The sequence below is a fragment of the Brienomyrus brachyistius genome, chromosome 21 (assembly GCF_023856365.1).
Source record: "Brienomyrus brachyistius isolate T26 chromosome 21, BBRACH_0.4, whole genome shotgun sequence".
In the NCBI taxonomy this organism is placed as follows: Eukaryota; Metazoa; Chordata; class Actinopteri; order Osteoglossiformes; family Mormyridae; genus Brienomyrus; species Brienomyrus brachyistius.
In genome coordinates, this window is record NC_064553.1 from 8,449,473 (window position 1) to 8,464,652 (window position 15,180).

Consider the following 15,180-nt stretch of genomic DNA (forward strand, 5'->3'; position numbering starts at 1 on the left):
TCGCCAGCCCTCACTCATCTATTATCACCCAGACAAGACAGAAATGGCTGCTTTCTGTATGTTGTCACTGTTCCAGATGCGGATTAGACATTGAGTTACAAGCTGCCTCTTTATCTTATCCCAGATGTCCTATCTTTTCCGTGACCATAATCATATATATCTGACAGCACCCGTATTTGTGCCGTTAGCAGAGCTCACTACTCACTTCCATGTGGGTTTCTTGCCTGCTAACAAATGCACTCTGTCATCTTAGCATCTGTAGACAAAAAAAACAACTGTGATGCATAACACTTAGTAAACTGCAACTTCAAAACCTCGCTGCCGTTTAATCATCAGTGAAAGAGACGCACCCTTCACCTGCAGGCAGCAGGACGCACACGTTTGGCGCCCCCTGCTGGGAGGCAGATGGCCTTGTCTGCATTACCTGCGCCGCGCTCCAAATTCTCTATGCCTCCAGTCCAGGATTTCAAAGGATCGTCTGGGAGGTTACGGGGAAAACATCTGTCCATATAGCGACCACAAAGAATCGAACAGCAGACTGATCAGGCTAAATGAGGTTACACACCGTCATGTTTTAGCCGGTGGTGAAAGTTGTGTTCAGAAAATAATGAGTTAAGAATGAATCCAGTACAGGATCATAAGTATAACCAATAAAAACTTTTCTGAATTGGATTTATAGGAATTTAAGCTGCAACATGGAACTGATAAAAAAATCCCAAAAAGACTCACCACCATTCATGACTAACACACACACTTTAAGCAGGGTTTGGAAACAATGCCAAGATTTGGACGGAGGAAATAAACATTAAGTTATTAATCTAAAAAAAATATTTTTGGGCGGCCAAAGCTCCCCTAGAATAGGCCGAACAACGTTAAGTACATCATTCTCAGTTCACAAACATTTCTCTGGAGCGTTTGTAGAAAGAGATCGTTAGACTTGGCCAGTACTGCCCTCTGGAGGCGAAAGAACACCAGCACATAAAAGCATTTGGTCTTACCATTAACTTCTATTAAAATGTCTGCATGGATCTCTACTATTCTTTATGGGAAAACGTATGCTTCTTAGTACTCAGATTACAGATATATGAGAATTAATGCGATTTACAAGTTACTTTTATAATTAAAAGTTACGGCATAAAGGTTATTGGGTTAGGCTATCGTGGAGGTAACCCTAGGACTGCATGAACAACAAAGGGGTCTGTTTGAAATCGGAAGCATTTTAGGCAGAGATTCCGAGCTGCCTAAACCAGAGACACAGTACTTATGCGGCAACACAGCGATATTTTCAGGGTTAATGTAACCATGAGAGGGTTTATACACATTTTACAGGATTATACAAACCCATGGTGTTAACACTAACATTTGTTTCCGTGCCTTAGCGAAAAGGTCTGCTGAAGCGAAAGCCCTGATCAAAGTGAGACCCAGAGATGTTGTGTTGAAAATCGGAAGCCTTTGCAATCCATCCAGCACTTCGCTGGACCTAAAACTGCATACCACTTTTAAGCATGTAAGCGGAGATGGAGGGAGCGCCTTATCATCTGCAGGAATGATGAGTGCCATGGGATTACAATAACATACAGCAAACCAGCAGAATTCCATGCATGGTTATACTATGACACGGTGCTCAAAATTCAAAACAATGTTAGTCAGCCAAGGCTAAATACCGGTATACTGCCATCTGGTGACCAAAATATAGTATTGCAGCTAGCGTTTAAGAACTGAGGCAGTTTTTTTTCTTTTTCTTTTTTTTCCTTCTTATTTGTATTTTTTTTTTACCAGGTTCGTTGTTCCATCCACCTGTGTTCTAAGTTCTTAGGGGGGTCTGGAGCCTATTCCAGGCAGCATGTGGTTATAGGCTGGGGTACACCAATGTAAGAATGAATCTATGGCAGAGTGTGCACTCACACACATAAAAGCACACACTGTACGGTGTAGAGATGCTAAGAAAATAACTGCATGTCTTTGGGCAGTGGGGGGGGGGACTGGAGTATCCAGAGGGAACCTATATAACACAGGGAGAACATGTAAACTCCAAGCACTTAGCACAATAGAACACAGTATTTTACCAAATCGATTTGTCCCTTGTCCCTGTGACGTCCTTCCGGCCTGCCCGCCCTCTCTCCTTCCTTCCCTGCTGCTGTACCACTGTTCATCCTGCCGTCAGAAGCAGCACCAGCACCTGCCTGCCATCACCTGCTTGCCCCCCACTTTGAAACTCCAATATAAAATTTTGGGCAGTGTAAATTAGGCCGTTTTGTTCATTTGAGTTCCTCTGCTGGGCCCTGGAGGATGGGCTCCTCCTTTGGGTCTCGTTAGTGTTAGGGCTTCCTCTGCTGCCCCATGGAGGATGGGCTCCCCCTTTGAGTCTGGTTCCTCCCACGGTTTCTTCCTTCTAGGGAATTTTTCCTTGCCACTGTCGCCTCCGGCTTGCTCACTGGGGGCTTCGGGCGGGGACAATGTACTGCGCTTTGAGACAGTGTAATGTGAAAATGCACTATAGAAATAAAATCGATTGATCGACTGAGCAGATACTGGTTGTTTGAACTTCTGATCAAGGGATTAACGAACACACAGTTCAAAATGTCCTGCTTCATTTATTTCTCAGTTTAAAAGTTTTATGCAGAATTTAAAAAAATGACTGTTTCCCACTAGATAGAACATCACTACTCTAGTGTGACAAGCCCAATATAAAACGAATTTCATATATATATATATATATATATATATATATATATATATATATATATATATATATATATATATATATATATATATATATATGTTAGCATATGCACATTACAAGACCAGGGATGACAGCAAACAAGACGAAGGACAATATATCACAGAATGATGTCATTTAATTTTTTCGTCATGCAAACACATGTGCAAAGGCAGAGGAATACAAAACAAGGCCGTGTGGTCAATAAAGTATAAAAATTATGCAGCTTGGATGATTAGTACACACAGGTTTGGACATGTGGTCACTTGCACTGAAGAACGCAAACCCAGCATGCAGCTGTACGCGCTAACGGCTAGCATGTTAGCGGGAGATTGCACGTACCTGCGTGCTAACATATTTGCAGCTGCAGTGAATATTTCTGATGGAGACGATGTTATACTGATCTAGGATGCCTCCATACCTGATTCCCTGTTTACAGAATCCAGATGCAATACGATTTTTGATTATTATTTTGATTTAACAAACTGTAGCCTACAAGATTGCATAAAGGTATTTCAAAGCAGTGGAATCTAAGTTTTTTAAAATAATTTTTAAATGCAAAAAAAATAAATTAAATAAAAATGCATTACTTATGATCCAAACGATACTGTTGCTTGATCTTTTTGTTAAATGTTTGGTATTAAATGTCGGTGAAGTGATGATGGAATAAAACTGCATGCAGTACAAAATAGAAGTCGAAGATAAATTAGCAAAATGTCCTTTCTTGTACTACAGCTGCGTATCGTAAACATGGCTTTTACCCGAAAAAGTACTAAGGTCACTTGGGTGACAGTACGTTTGAGTACTGGGGCTGAGTGCGACGTCAGAGTCAACACGATAGTTTAGATGAGCAACAAAATTAAGCAGAGCAATCAGCACTACGATACTGTGATAGAAATGGGAACAAATATCTGTTGAAAAATATGAGCGATATTTTTCTTCATTGCAAGTGGCCCTAGAATCTGAATAAAACAGACAGACACACACACACACACACACACAGCAAGGTACAATAGTTATGCTGAAGACAAACACGGGCAATGAGATTCACAGTCTATTTTAATAGATTTTTTTTCAACTGCTTTTGATATAATGACTATAATATCTGTAATACCCCATGAAATGTAGATATGTTATATAAAACTGAACTAAGAACAAGGTTAACTGAGATAAAACCTTTTGGAATTGTTTGTTTTTTTAATGGATAATATTAATAATAGAATAATATCCTGGACGAAAAAAAAAAAAACAGAAAATCTTTAATTTCTCTATTTGACTTAAATGAAACATCCCAAATTGCACACGCCTGCTATCTAAGTGAAGGTTACCTGCCAAGCTAAGGAAGTAAAAAATGGGTGACAAATGGATGGATGGAAACAAACTGTGTCCCCCCTGGAACAGAAAACAAAAATGACAATTATTTAAATTTTTATACCCAATGGCAATTTCTGATCAAGTAAAAATCAAGAAATACAGTAATAATATATAATAACAGTAACAATTAAGACGCAGCTCTGCTCAGACCAGAGAAGTAGAAAAAAAATGACCAGAAACAAACAGAATTATTTCACACATTTTCTGAATATTGTATTCATAAGTCAGCCTGTAATAATATATTGAATTCTTTGATGATGTAAACAAGTTGAGTTTGGGCGGAGGTGAGCAGCTTATGCAACGAAGAAGGTTTTTGTCGTTAAATGCTCGTTGTGTGTTTGTTAAATGCTAGTTTAACAAAAAAAAAATCTTGTCCTGGACATAGAAAATCTAAATTGCTAGCTTGGCACAAGAGCTTAGACTGGAGCAGGACTGAATCACAGCCGGTTTTTGTGCAATAACATAGATTTCTTTTTTAATCTCTTCCTCGTCTTACCCATAAAAAACAAATATAAGTCTCTGAATTTCATGCAGGCTCTAGTTATATTACAAAAACGGTAAACACTCAATTTTAAGAATAGCTACAGAAGTATTTATAGGTTGGCGGTGATGATGTGTGTTTCGGTATACGTGTGCATGTTGCCTTCCGCAGTCAGGCAGGTCTGCGCAGGTCCGTCTGCAGAGCCGTCTGGCTCGTGTGTCCGAGCGTGTGCCGCGCCGAGGCCGGACAGCGGCACGCAGTGGCCCAGCAGGGGAGTTTTGGCGTCGTGGGTGGAGCCCGTGGAGGGGACGCTGGTCACGTGACCCGTGCTGGTGGAACCGCTGGCGCTGCTGGGAGAGCGGCTTTTTGGAGGCGGGCAATGCTGCAGGCCACGGGTGGGCCCCCCCCGCGTCTGCAGGTGGGCAGGGGGGAAAGCAGCGTAGCCCGGCGGGACGGCGTAGCTGCTGACGGGAATGAACCTGGGTCCCGGCGGGACGCCCGCAGCTGGGAACACGTACCCTGTGTACTGGGGCCCACTCACACTGCTAACTGAGCTGGTGCTCAGCGACGTGGTCTGTGTAGTGCCGTGGCCATCGGAGGGCGACGCTGAGCCGGCGTGAGACGCCAGCGGGCCCTCCCAGGCCCGGAGGCGTGCGTGGAGGTCCTTGAAGCGGGACCGGCGGGTAGGAATCTCCTGCCAGCACTCAATCATCATGGCATAGAAGTGGGCCGGGCAGTCAGCCGGGCGGGACAAGAGCTGGCGCTTCCGGATCATGTCCATCACCTCCTGGTTGCTGAAGCCATAGTAGGGCTGCAGGCCGAAGCTGAAGATCTCCCAAAGCAGCACGCCAAAGGCCCAGATGTCCGAGTCGGTGGAGAATTTCCCAAACGCGATGGCTTCTGGGGACATCCAGCGGACGGGCAGCAGCGTCTTGGGCTGGACCCGGTAGTAGTCGCAGGAGTAAGTCTCTCGGGACAGGCCGAAGTCAGAGATCTTGACGTGCAGCTGCTCCCCCACCAGAACATTGCGGGCGGCCAGGTCCTTGTGGACGTAGAGGCGCCCGGCCAGGTACTCCATGCCGGCGGCCACCTGGATGGCCAGGCGCAGGAAGTCGCCGTGGTCGAGGGCGGAGCGCGCGGTGCCGTCCTCGTCGCTGCCGCAGCCCACGTCGGAATGCGGCGAGCGCAGGGTCAGCAGCTCGTGCAGGTCGCCCCGGCCGGGCAGCTCGAAGAGCATGCAGACGGGCTGCTCCTGCGTGACTACGCCCAGCAGACACACCACGTTGGGATGCTGCAGCTCAGCTGCCGACGCCGTCTCCTGCTGGAACTCGGCCCACAGCGCTGGGCTCGACACGTCCTTCAGCGTCTTGATGGCCACCAGCTGGGCGTGCTCCATTCCCGGCAGGTACAGGTGGCCCTTGTATATGTTCCCAAAGGCACATTCCCCCATCTCCTCCATGAAACGGACTGCAGACAGGGGGAGCTCTTTTGCTTTGCCCTGAGAGACAGGAGAGTAACAGGGCTCTCACTTAGTCCACGAAAAGACAGCATCGCGGTCAAACAATAATAACAATAACGAATAGGGATGCAATTTTTAGAAGTTCAGAATAAAGGGCTTCAGCAAACGTCTATTCAGAACCACTTTAAAAACCGTCAAATCCTAATTACTTCGCTGTAAGTCAAATCCCGAACTTAAGATTGCTGCAGTGATCGAATACATCGAGTTCTCTCATCCCAGCCAGTCCCGTAAAATAATATTGAAAAATGTGGGTTGTTGTGTTGCTTGCTGGTGGTAATTAAAGTTTTTTTATTGACATCATCAATGTTGGCTGGTGGCTAAAAAAACTGATCAGGGAAGAAGATAATAGATTTTATACTAGAAACCCTATTTAAATATACATTATAATTATTATTTTCAGCAACCCTGCTCAGGATAAGTGGCTGGAAGATTAACAGATTATTATTATTTCTTTCAGTTTTCTTTTCTTTGACTTGGGAACCAATAATAAAATTTCACAGCTACTGATGTAATCGTCCTGGTGCATTAGCAATGCTTTGGAAATTATGGGTGCAGCTAATGACAAATTTAGGTTCAGAAGAAGTTATGAACGGCTACTAAGAATGAAAAATCCCAGTAACTTCAAAAAAAAAAAAATGAAATTCCTTAAATCTCCTGTGAGCCTGTCCACGATAAGTGGCTGGAAAATGGATGGATGGATGGAATTCCTGAAACCGCAGTCGACAGGCGTGGGTGTGTTAAACTGGCCTCGCAGGGAAGAAACAGATGTTTTACGTTAAAAGGGTAAATAGGCCCTTGTTCTTGACCAAACAGTTGTTCTAACCAGCGACCCCTGAATGACCTGAACCACATTCTGCTTAATCACAGTGATTCCCAGGGACAGAGATTAAAGAATTAGATGCTCATGGCCACAAAGAAAATCTATCGGCCGAGCTGCAGGTGGCAGTATGTGTCGCGAATTCCCCTAAGATGGCATGATATGATAAACTTCAGGGACAATAAAATATGCTCATCTACTCAGGGTGTAAGGTCTGGGTTTAATAAAACATTTGTTGCAGAACTGAAGACGATTGCCAGTTTCGAATTTTGTTTCTGCCTTAAGATCGCTGAGTAAAGCCGATAACTAAATGTATGCGACTTTGGCTCGTGAGCTGATCACTGACATACCATTTAGGATGATATAAATGAATGAAGCATGCATTAAAATGTAAACAAAAGAATGAAATTCAATTTCAGCAACACTTCATGTAATCATTTCAAGAATGAATGAATGAATGAATGAATGAATGAATGAATGAAAGAGAAATCCAAATGTGAACCAGGAAATTATTTTTTTGAGCAAAACATTCCAGAAGTTGATGAATGAAAAAGCAAAGTGCATCAAAATGTAAACCAATAATGCACCCAAGTCCCTTTCAGCAAACATTGAAGAACAGGATGAGGAACAATGCACTTCCTACAAAAGCTAGACAGTCACTAATAACAATGTGAACTCCTGAAACACAACTACAATCATCCTTAGCAATCTTCATTGGCCAGAAGGAAAGAGTGGGAGGCCTTTCTTCCTTATTTAGACATTTAATAATACCAAAGTGATTTACCAGTAACTGATTTTGTGGCCTGTGGCTCTGGGGGTTAAGACTCTGTGGTTGTGACCAGAAGGTTATCAGTTCAAATTCTGTTTTGGCAGTGATGTCACCATTGGGCTCTTGCGCAAGGTCCTTGACCTCCAGTTACCCCTGTAACTCAAGGTTTATTTGCCACATATGCAGAGGTGTAAAACTCTGGACCTCCTGACCTCACGCCTTGCCCCATAAATTTTATAATTTTGTATATTCAAGTGCCCCAGGGTAGGGCTGGGCCCCCAGAATCTGCCAGGGTATCCGTGCCCCTATGGCACCCCTGCATGCATGTAGCGAAATGATTTACTGCCTCACCCTGTTTCTCAATTGTACGTCGCTTTGGGTAAAAGCATAGATTGATTATGTAACGTAAACACAAAGGTAGTATAGCAGACCACCACTTTGTCTAAAAAATTGTTTAGTTCTGACTTAAGGCTGTTCCCAGCTGGTTGCTAACAGGAGAAGCTTCTGATTGGTGCTGACTGTCTATAATCTTGATTAAGCTCCATCCTCTGACTCTCACCTTTGGTTTGTAGGTGCCGAACATGGACATCTCCCGCACCGGTTTGGGCTGGTGCGAGGCTGAGGGGCTTGACATCTTCTGTCTGTTGCGGCAGACGCAGATGAAGAAGAGCAGCAGGCTTACGGCCAGTGGGACGACCACACTCGGGATCAGGATGTACGTGATTTCTGCGCTGCCACCAGCCCGGGTCTCCTGGGAGTCTGAGGGCAACACGGTACGAGTCACGATGAGAGGTATGGCGAGAGTCACGGTGAGAGCTATGCCGAGAGTTACGGTGGGAGTTATGGCGAGAGTCACGGTGGGAGTTATGGCTAGAGTCACGTTGGGAGGTATGGCGAGAGTCACGGTGGGAGGTATGCCGAGAGTCACAGTGGGAGTTATGGCGAGAGTCACGTTGGGAGGTATGGCGAGAGTCATGGTGAAAGGTATGGCGAGAGTCACGGTGGGAGCTATTCCGAGAGTCACGGTGGGAGCTATGCCGAGAGTCATGGTGAGAGATATGCCGAGAGTCACGGTGGGAGTTATGGCTAGAGTCACGTTGGGAGGTATGGCGAGAGTCACGGTGGGAGGTATGGCGAGAGTCACAGTGGGAGTTATGGCGAGAGTCACGTTGGGAGGTATGGCGAGAGTCATGGTGAAAGGTATGGCGAGAGTCACGGTGGGAGCTATTCCGAGAGTCACGGTGGGAGCTATGCCGAGAGTCATGGTGAGAGGTATGCCGAGAGTCACGGTCGGAGTTATTGTGACTCAAGGGAGACACAAGGGTATGACTACGGTGTGTGTGGAAGCAGGGAGATACAGGAGTGTTTGTACGTGCGAGTTTGACCTTTCGGCCTGGGAACAGTAAAGATGGCCGCAGGGTGCGGCTGAGATGCGTCCTCACCGCAGACTGGGATGTCGCAGAGCTCCATGCGTATATTCTCATCCAGGGTGAGGCACCAAGGCGCAGCCTGCTTGTTGCCGGGGTTACGGCAGTAGGAGTGGCCCCCGTTTAGCTCGGGGTAGCGCACGGCCACGTAGCTGTGACTGTGAGGGTACTGCGAGTTCCACGGCTGGCACTGGAGACCCGACTTGGTCACGCTGACTGTGCCCCGGTAATCTGCACCTGTGCTGTTGTAACACCTATGATCTGTGGAGAAGATAGTAAGGTAGACCGGTAAAAGTGAAAAAGATACATAACTAGGAATAGTGTGGTCCTACATACTCATACATAACTGTCCGGTAGAGGAGTATTTACACATACTTAGGACTTAGGATTTAAATTTCTAGATTTAGCACCAATTTGGGTTGAGTACTGAGGGGTTGAGGTCTCCACCCATTAAAGAGGGTCCAGGGGGTTGTTTTTGCTGGTTTTGATTATTATCTCCCGATAGTTTACACCCATGAATACATGTAAGGGTGTAACTCTCTTTTTCCTCACATGAAATTTGAAATGTTGTTTATTTTACATGCATAAATGGTTATTAAATATGTCTGATGTGTAAGTGTTCGCATTTCATCGTATTTTGCCATTAAAATATATTTAATACTTTTAGAAATAAAATATTTTTTTAGTATACTTTACATTAGTAACTACTTTATTTTCTTTCTCCGCTTTAAAACATTTTCGTTTAATCTGTGGCAGGCATTTTTATACGCCATCTCATGTGCAATTCTTTTTACATTCTCAGTTTTCTTTCTTTCTGCAGCACTGGAAAAAAAAGAATATCACTGCGCACTGTACATCTGGAAGAGGCCCTTACTCTTGTTGATGGGGTCAGGCATGGGGATGCCGATCCTCATGCAGTGAGCCGCCAGTGGGCTGTCGAAGGCGGGCAGGTCCTCGCAGTTGGGCAGCTTGAGCCGCTTGAGGATGACCGGGTTGGAACGGGCGATGATGTACTCCGTCTTGCACAGGTCGTTCTCCAGGATCTCGCACTCGTCCCGGCAGAGGTCGCGCGGCCTGTCCACCCCCGAGCTCCGGTCGCACGCCGGGAAGGCAAAGTGGCACAGCGAGGGGATAGCGAATTGCGAGCAGCGATCCGATAGGTGGTTGGAGGTGCCGATCATGGTGAAGGCCGCTGGTGGTTGGGGGAGAAGAATGTGGGTGTGTCTAGATACAAAATCAAGCTTAAACCTTCTAAACAGGAGTGAAAATGATCTCCTCCAGCAAATGTCCAGCTGAATAAAGGAACAAAACTGATCTGAAGTTAAAAATGCCATATAGATGACCGCTGGAGACTTTTGTTAGACTCGTCCATTTAATCCATTTAACAAAAGATGCTTCACCACTCTTGAAATATTCATGTAAATGGGCAAATATATAGACTTGTAAACTACGGTGCACTATTAATTAAGGTCGGCTGTATCCTTCCGCCGTTTATGAACTGATGGAGGACTGGGCGCGTGGTACCTGTGATCTGGGTCTCGATCTCACCCTGCATCTGCAAGGAGTCCACAAAGATGCTGCGGTTGCCGATGAAACGAGCACAGGCGATGCCCCTGTACGGCTGGCAGAAACCCTCCTCATCTCTGCAACGGGCACCAAGAGAACAGCAGGGGGTGTCGCGGTTAAAGAAGCATTAACAGCAGGGAACTGATTACACCCAGCAGCAGAGGGTGAAACCCCAGGTCCGTCTGCTTTGCTCATACCAATGTGCAGCTGTTTTTACAGTCCTAGTGGCAGCCACTAGGGGGCAGGCTACACCGCTGCGTTGGGTCCACTCATTCAACAGGAAAAGAGGAATACCACTGTCTGGTCTTTCCATTCTGCTCTGTCTAAAAAGAGGTCAAAGATGGGGAGTCACTAGTCCCTGCAATTCCCTGTAATCATGAACGGCCAAATCCCTAAAATAGAAGAGAATTAGCCTTTGTGTGTGAAAATCCACTAACCGACCCTTATCCAGTTTTTGTCATAATGGAAGAAAACAAAAAGATCACTGACTTATGACAAATGCTAAGTGCTGCACCATGCACAGGGATAGTGTACGTGTGTGTCTCTCGGTGTACACATTTGCTGTCGAGAGTCCAAGACAAAGAAAGGTCCGCCACACAGGAAGTAACACTACCCAGCTGTTGCTTATTATCAGTTTTCATCATGTTTTCAGTTTTGCCGTAAGGGGTTTAGTGATCATTAATGATACAATTGTTAAGCTACTCTGGAAATACAGAAATGCACAGATTGTAATGCACACTTTAGTACCGAGCCAGTCCGCAGCTAGTCAGCTTCTGGTCAGCAAAGGGCACAGGACCGGGGACACACAGGAGAGAAAGTTTGTTGAAATCATCTCAATAATTCATGTGCAGATAAAAAGGTTACATACAGGTGTTTTCAACAGTCACACACGGTGTCATCAGTTTCATCACACCTTGTGATCTTAAGGCTGTGGGACACAGGAACTCGACTGAGGGGGTCACGAAAGGGTCAGTGGGAGTCTTTGCTCTCTGAAACCATTACTTGTCTGGGATGCAGATGTTCCTGTATGCCCCCTAGTGGTTGGATGGAGAAGCGTGCATTCCTGTGAAAGCCTGTATATACATGTAGCCAGTACTACAACGATAATAGGGGTCAGCATGGTGACCCTATGGGTGGCATTCTATCTTCACACCTCCAGGGCTGGCGGGGTTTCCTCTGTGTACTCTGGCTTCCGGTCCCCGTCCAAAGATATGCAGTTAACTTCTAAATTGCCTATAGCAGTGTTTGCCAATCCGGTCTTGGAGGACCCACAGTTTGTGCCTGTTTTTGTTCCCTCCAAACTACTTGCCAGACAGGCCACAATTCTGCTCCCTCTCAGCTTCCTACCAGGAGCAAAAACATGGACTGTCTGTGGGTCCCCGAGGACCGGATTAGAAAACACTGGCCCAGAGCATTGTGGGTGTATGCGCCCTATATTACATGATACAGTATTCAGGTCCCACAAACCCTGACCAGGATAGGTGGTTGGAAGAGGGATAAAAGAATGATAAGACTTTAGACAGTAAGTCAAATAATATCTATGTGTAATCAACATACACAAGGAACAATGAAACGAGTACAGACACAGATCTGTACTAAAAACAAACATGTCTCACTTCCTCATGCCACAACAAACCCATTCTAGGAAACAAATGCCTTTGGCCGTCACAACAGAGGTGCTGTATTACAAATCATCTGAACAGAAACCATGGCAGTGATGTCGCCGATCAACCAAGACAAATCTGAAGCGTCTGGAACTACCAAAAAATAAAAACAACTCTAACCGAAGGGAATTAGGATTCAATAATTCAGGAGACTGCATCCTTTCGGGTGGGCTCGTCCAGAGCTACACTACGCCTACGTCAGTGAGGAATGTATTTCTGGAGGGTTACTGTCGTAGTCAACCATGAGACCGAGGAGGACTGCATAAATGACAAGGGAGCGAGTGCGCGCGGCTCTGTAGGGAAGAGCGGTTGAGGCTAATCACTACCCTCTCTCATCCAAAGGCCAGTGCAATCGACTGTCTGTAGTTTGAGGGAAGAAGCCATGGGGCACTAGCAGAAATAACACTCGCGGTCACTATTTCGGTAAACAGTGTTCCCTCTTGTGCAAGAACGCTGAGCTTCCTGGCTCACTATCATTGCTTATTCAGCATCTACTTGAACATACTGTACATGGAGAAAGAGAAACAATTTTGTTTTCCCCACCACTTTCCCTCCCTTTTAAGGACCTAATAAACCATAAATACCAAATACACTTTTATCGGACACTTTCATGCAAATAAGAAAAATGTTTTGCAAATATTGCAAAACAAAGAAAGATAATCATTTTTCAATATATGAGACTACAAAGCGGACAAAAATTTAATAGCACTCGACCAGACATATACATACATTCCCAGCCAACATCCACCCTTGAGGGTGGAGCTTATCTCAGAGAGCAGCGCACCCTGGACAGGATGTCAGTCCCTCGCGGGGCACACGCACATAATTATACGCTATGGGCGATTTAGAGACACGAATTAACCTAAATGCATGTCTTGGGACTGAAGGAGGAACCCAGAGGAAACCCACATCATATGGGGAGGATATGTAAGGCATACACACATGCACGCACACACATGCACGCACACACATGCACGCACACACATGCACGCACACACATGCACGCACACACATGCACGCACACACATGCACGCACACACATGCACACATGCACACCAGAGACTTCACTGGAACCTGCCCACTCCAGTGTTACTCACTATGCAGCCCACATACAGTTATAACTAATTTGATTGAGCTTATCTTTATCTTAAATTAGAAATTTTCAATAGTGAAAGACACTGTATGCTTCTAAGTCATTCTAGATATATGCTTATGTTCCATATAATATTCTTTTCTCACCCATATAGTGAACATATCTTACATATGGGTATTATATCTTGACAAAAAGGTTTACAGGATTGGACATTAATGTGTATTAGTACGGAGCAAAATTAATAAAGCCCTGATTATAATCCCTGATTATTGCGGAAGACTATGGGTGTGTCCAAAATCATATACTTGTCTTCTATATAGCAGACGATATATATTATATGATGTGATCTGTATGGTCGAATCCTCAGTATGGATGAGACAGTAGGCAAACAGCACCCGGATAACATACTACATTCTGTGAAATTCTTACGTGTGCAGCCATTTGATGCTAATCCTATTCCACCACTGGAGACAAAGAATGTCTCTTGCTCAGAATGTTTTTTGTCAAGGTGGCAAATGAAGTGCAAATGTAAGTAGGAAACAACACCTATTTACATAATTCATAAGTCAAATATGTATTGTCTTTGCTGGTAGTTTTTAATTTATGCCTGAGTGAAGCTATGTCATTAGTAACCATGCAGTTCAGTTAATATGCAAGATGGCGTGTGTCGGTGTAGTGCTCTAACAGATAAAGTACATGCTACATTATTGACTAAGTAGGTTTTTTTTTTTACAAAACGCAGTAGTACTGTGTAAGTATGCAACTTCAGATGTGCTCCATATTCTCATACTCTCACCAATGCCCATCTCTAATTCTATCACCATTACAGGATCAGGTGCTGCTACCTAGCAACTCAATGTGGGGGGGGGGGGGGGGTGGAGTTCAGGGAGAGTTCGCTTTGCCCCGTGGCCTGACACTGCCATTTCCAGATGCTTTTGGAACACGTTGTGTAACTCCTTACATAAAAAGGAAGGTACCACACACAGCACCGAACAGCTTTGATGGGTCATGTCCTGCTGAACAACGTACGGTTCTCCTTGTTGGGGCAGCGAAGCCAAAAGGAAGCAGAGGTGTATTAAAATGGCAGTCTGCTAATTTCACAGGCAGAACCTAACACCCTTGTCACCTGGGGCTTAATTCAAAGCAGAAGTGCTCTTTGGACACTGAGCAGAAGACTTTGCTCTCGGTTGCTATAGAGCCAGACCTCATGCTCCCAACTATCTTGGGTCAGTGTATAGCCTCGCTTATCTAATCTGATCTGTCCCTGTAATGTGTGTCCCTTTGTGTTGGGTCCCAGTTTTTGCTTCCTCAGTTTTTGCTCCCCCAGTTTTTTGCTTCCCCATCTATATTTGAGTCCTCTTCTTTCCAACATCTTTCTGGGACCTTCTGTCCAGTCAGTGGCCACAAGTCCTGGAGTTTACCTGTTCACCACCCTGTCTTGTTCAACAAGCCCAGGGAGTATTTGACAGAAGACCTGGTAGGAAGGATGAGGTGGGACGATCCAGTTTGGGGAGCTTTGCATGTACCTACATTCTATACTTTCTTAGGCTTGTACCTAAGGTTGTGCATTTTACAAACCTTCTCTGTCTGTTTCTTATTTTAATCCCATATATGAAGGAATTTGAAGTAGATTTTATTTACAAAAAGTGCTATGTAAATAAAGAATTTTATTATCCTGCATATGACACACAACCGAACTGAGGTGCTAACAGTGTCCTTATGTGCCCCCCCTGCACCCAGCAGAGTTAGCA

The 15,180-nt window shown here is 45.0% G+C and overlaps 1 protein-coding gene across 1 annotated transcript in view; it reads right to left on the minus strand.

Moving 5' to 3' along the window:
* Nucleotides 1–2,840: 2,840 nt before the first annotated feature.
* The window catches only part of LOC125716736 (inactive tyrosine-protein kinase transmembrane receptor ROR1-like), a 65,049-nt gene continuing 52,709 nt past the window's right edge, over nt 2,841–15,180 (minus strand). Inside the window, exons 5-9 of the mRNA XM_048989368.1 lie at nt 10,631–10,749; nt 9,981–10,298; nt 9,122–9,367; nt 8,239–8,438; nt 2,841–6,072 (exon numbers count right to left, since the gene is read on the minus strand). Coding sequence (XP_048845325.1) covers nt 4,687–6,072; nt 8,239–8,438; nt 9,122–9,367; nt 9,981–10,298; nt 10,631–10,749 — 2,269 coding nt within the window. The 3' untranslated portion in view covers nt 2,841–4,686. The remainder of the gene's footprint in view (nt 6,073–8,238; nt 8,439–9,121; nt 9,368–9,980; nt 10,299–10,630; nt 10,750–15,180) is intronic.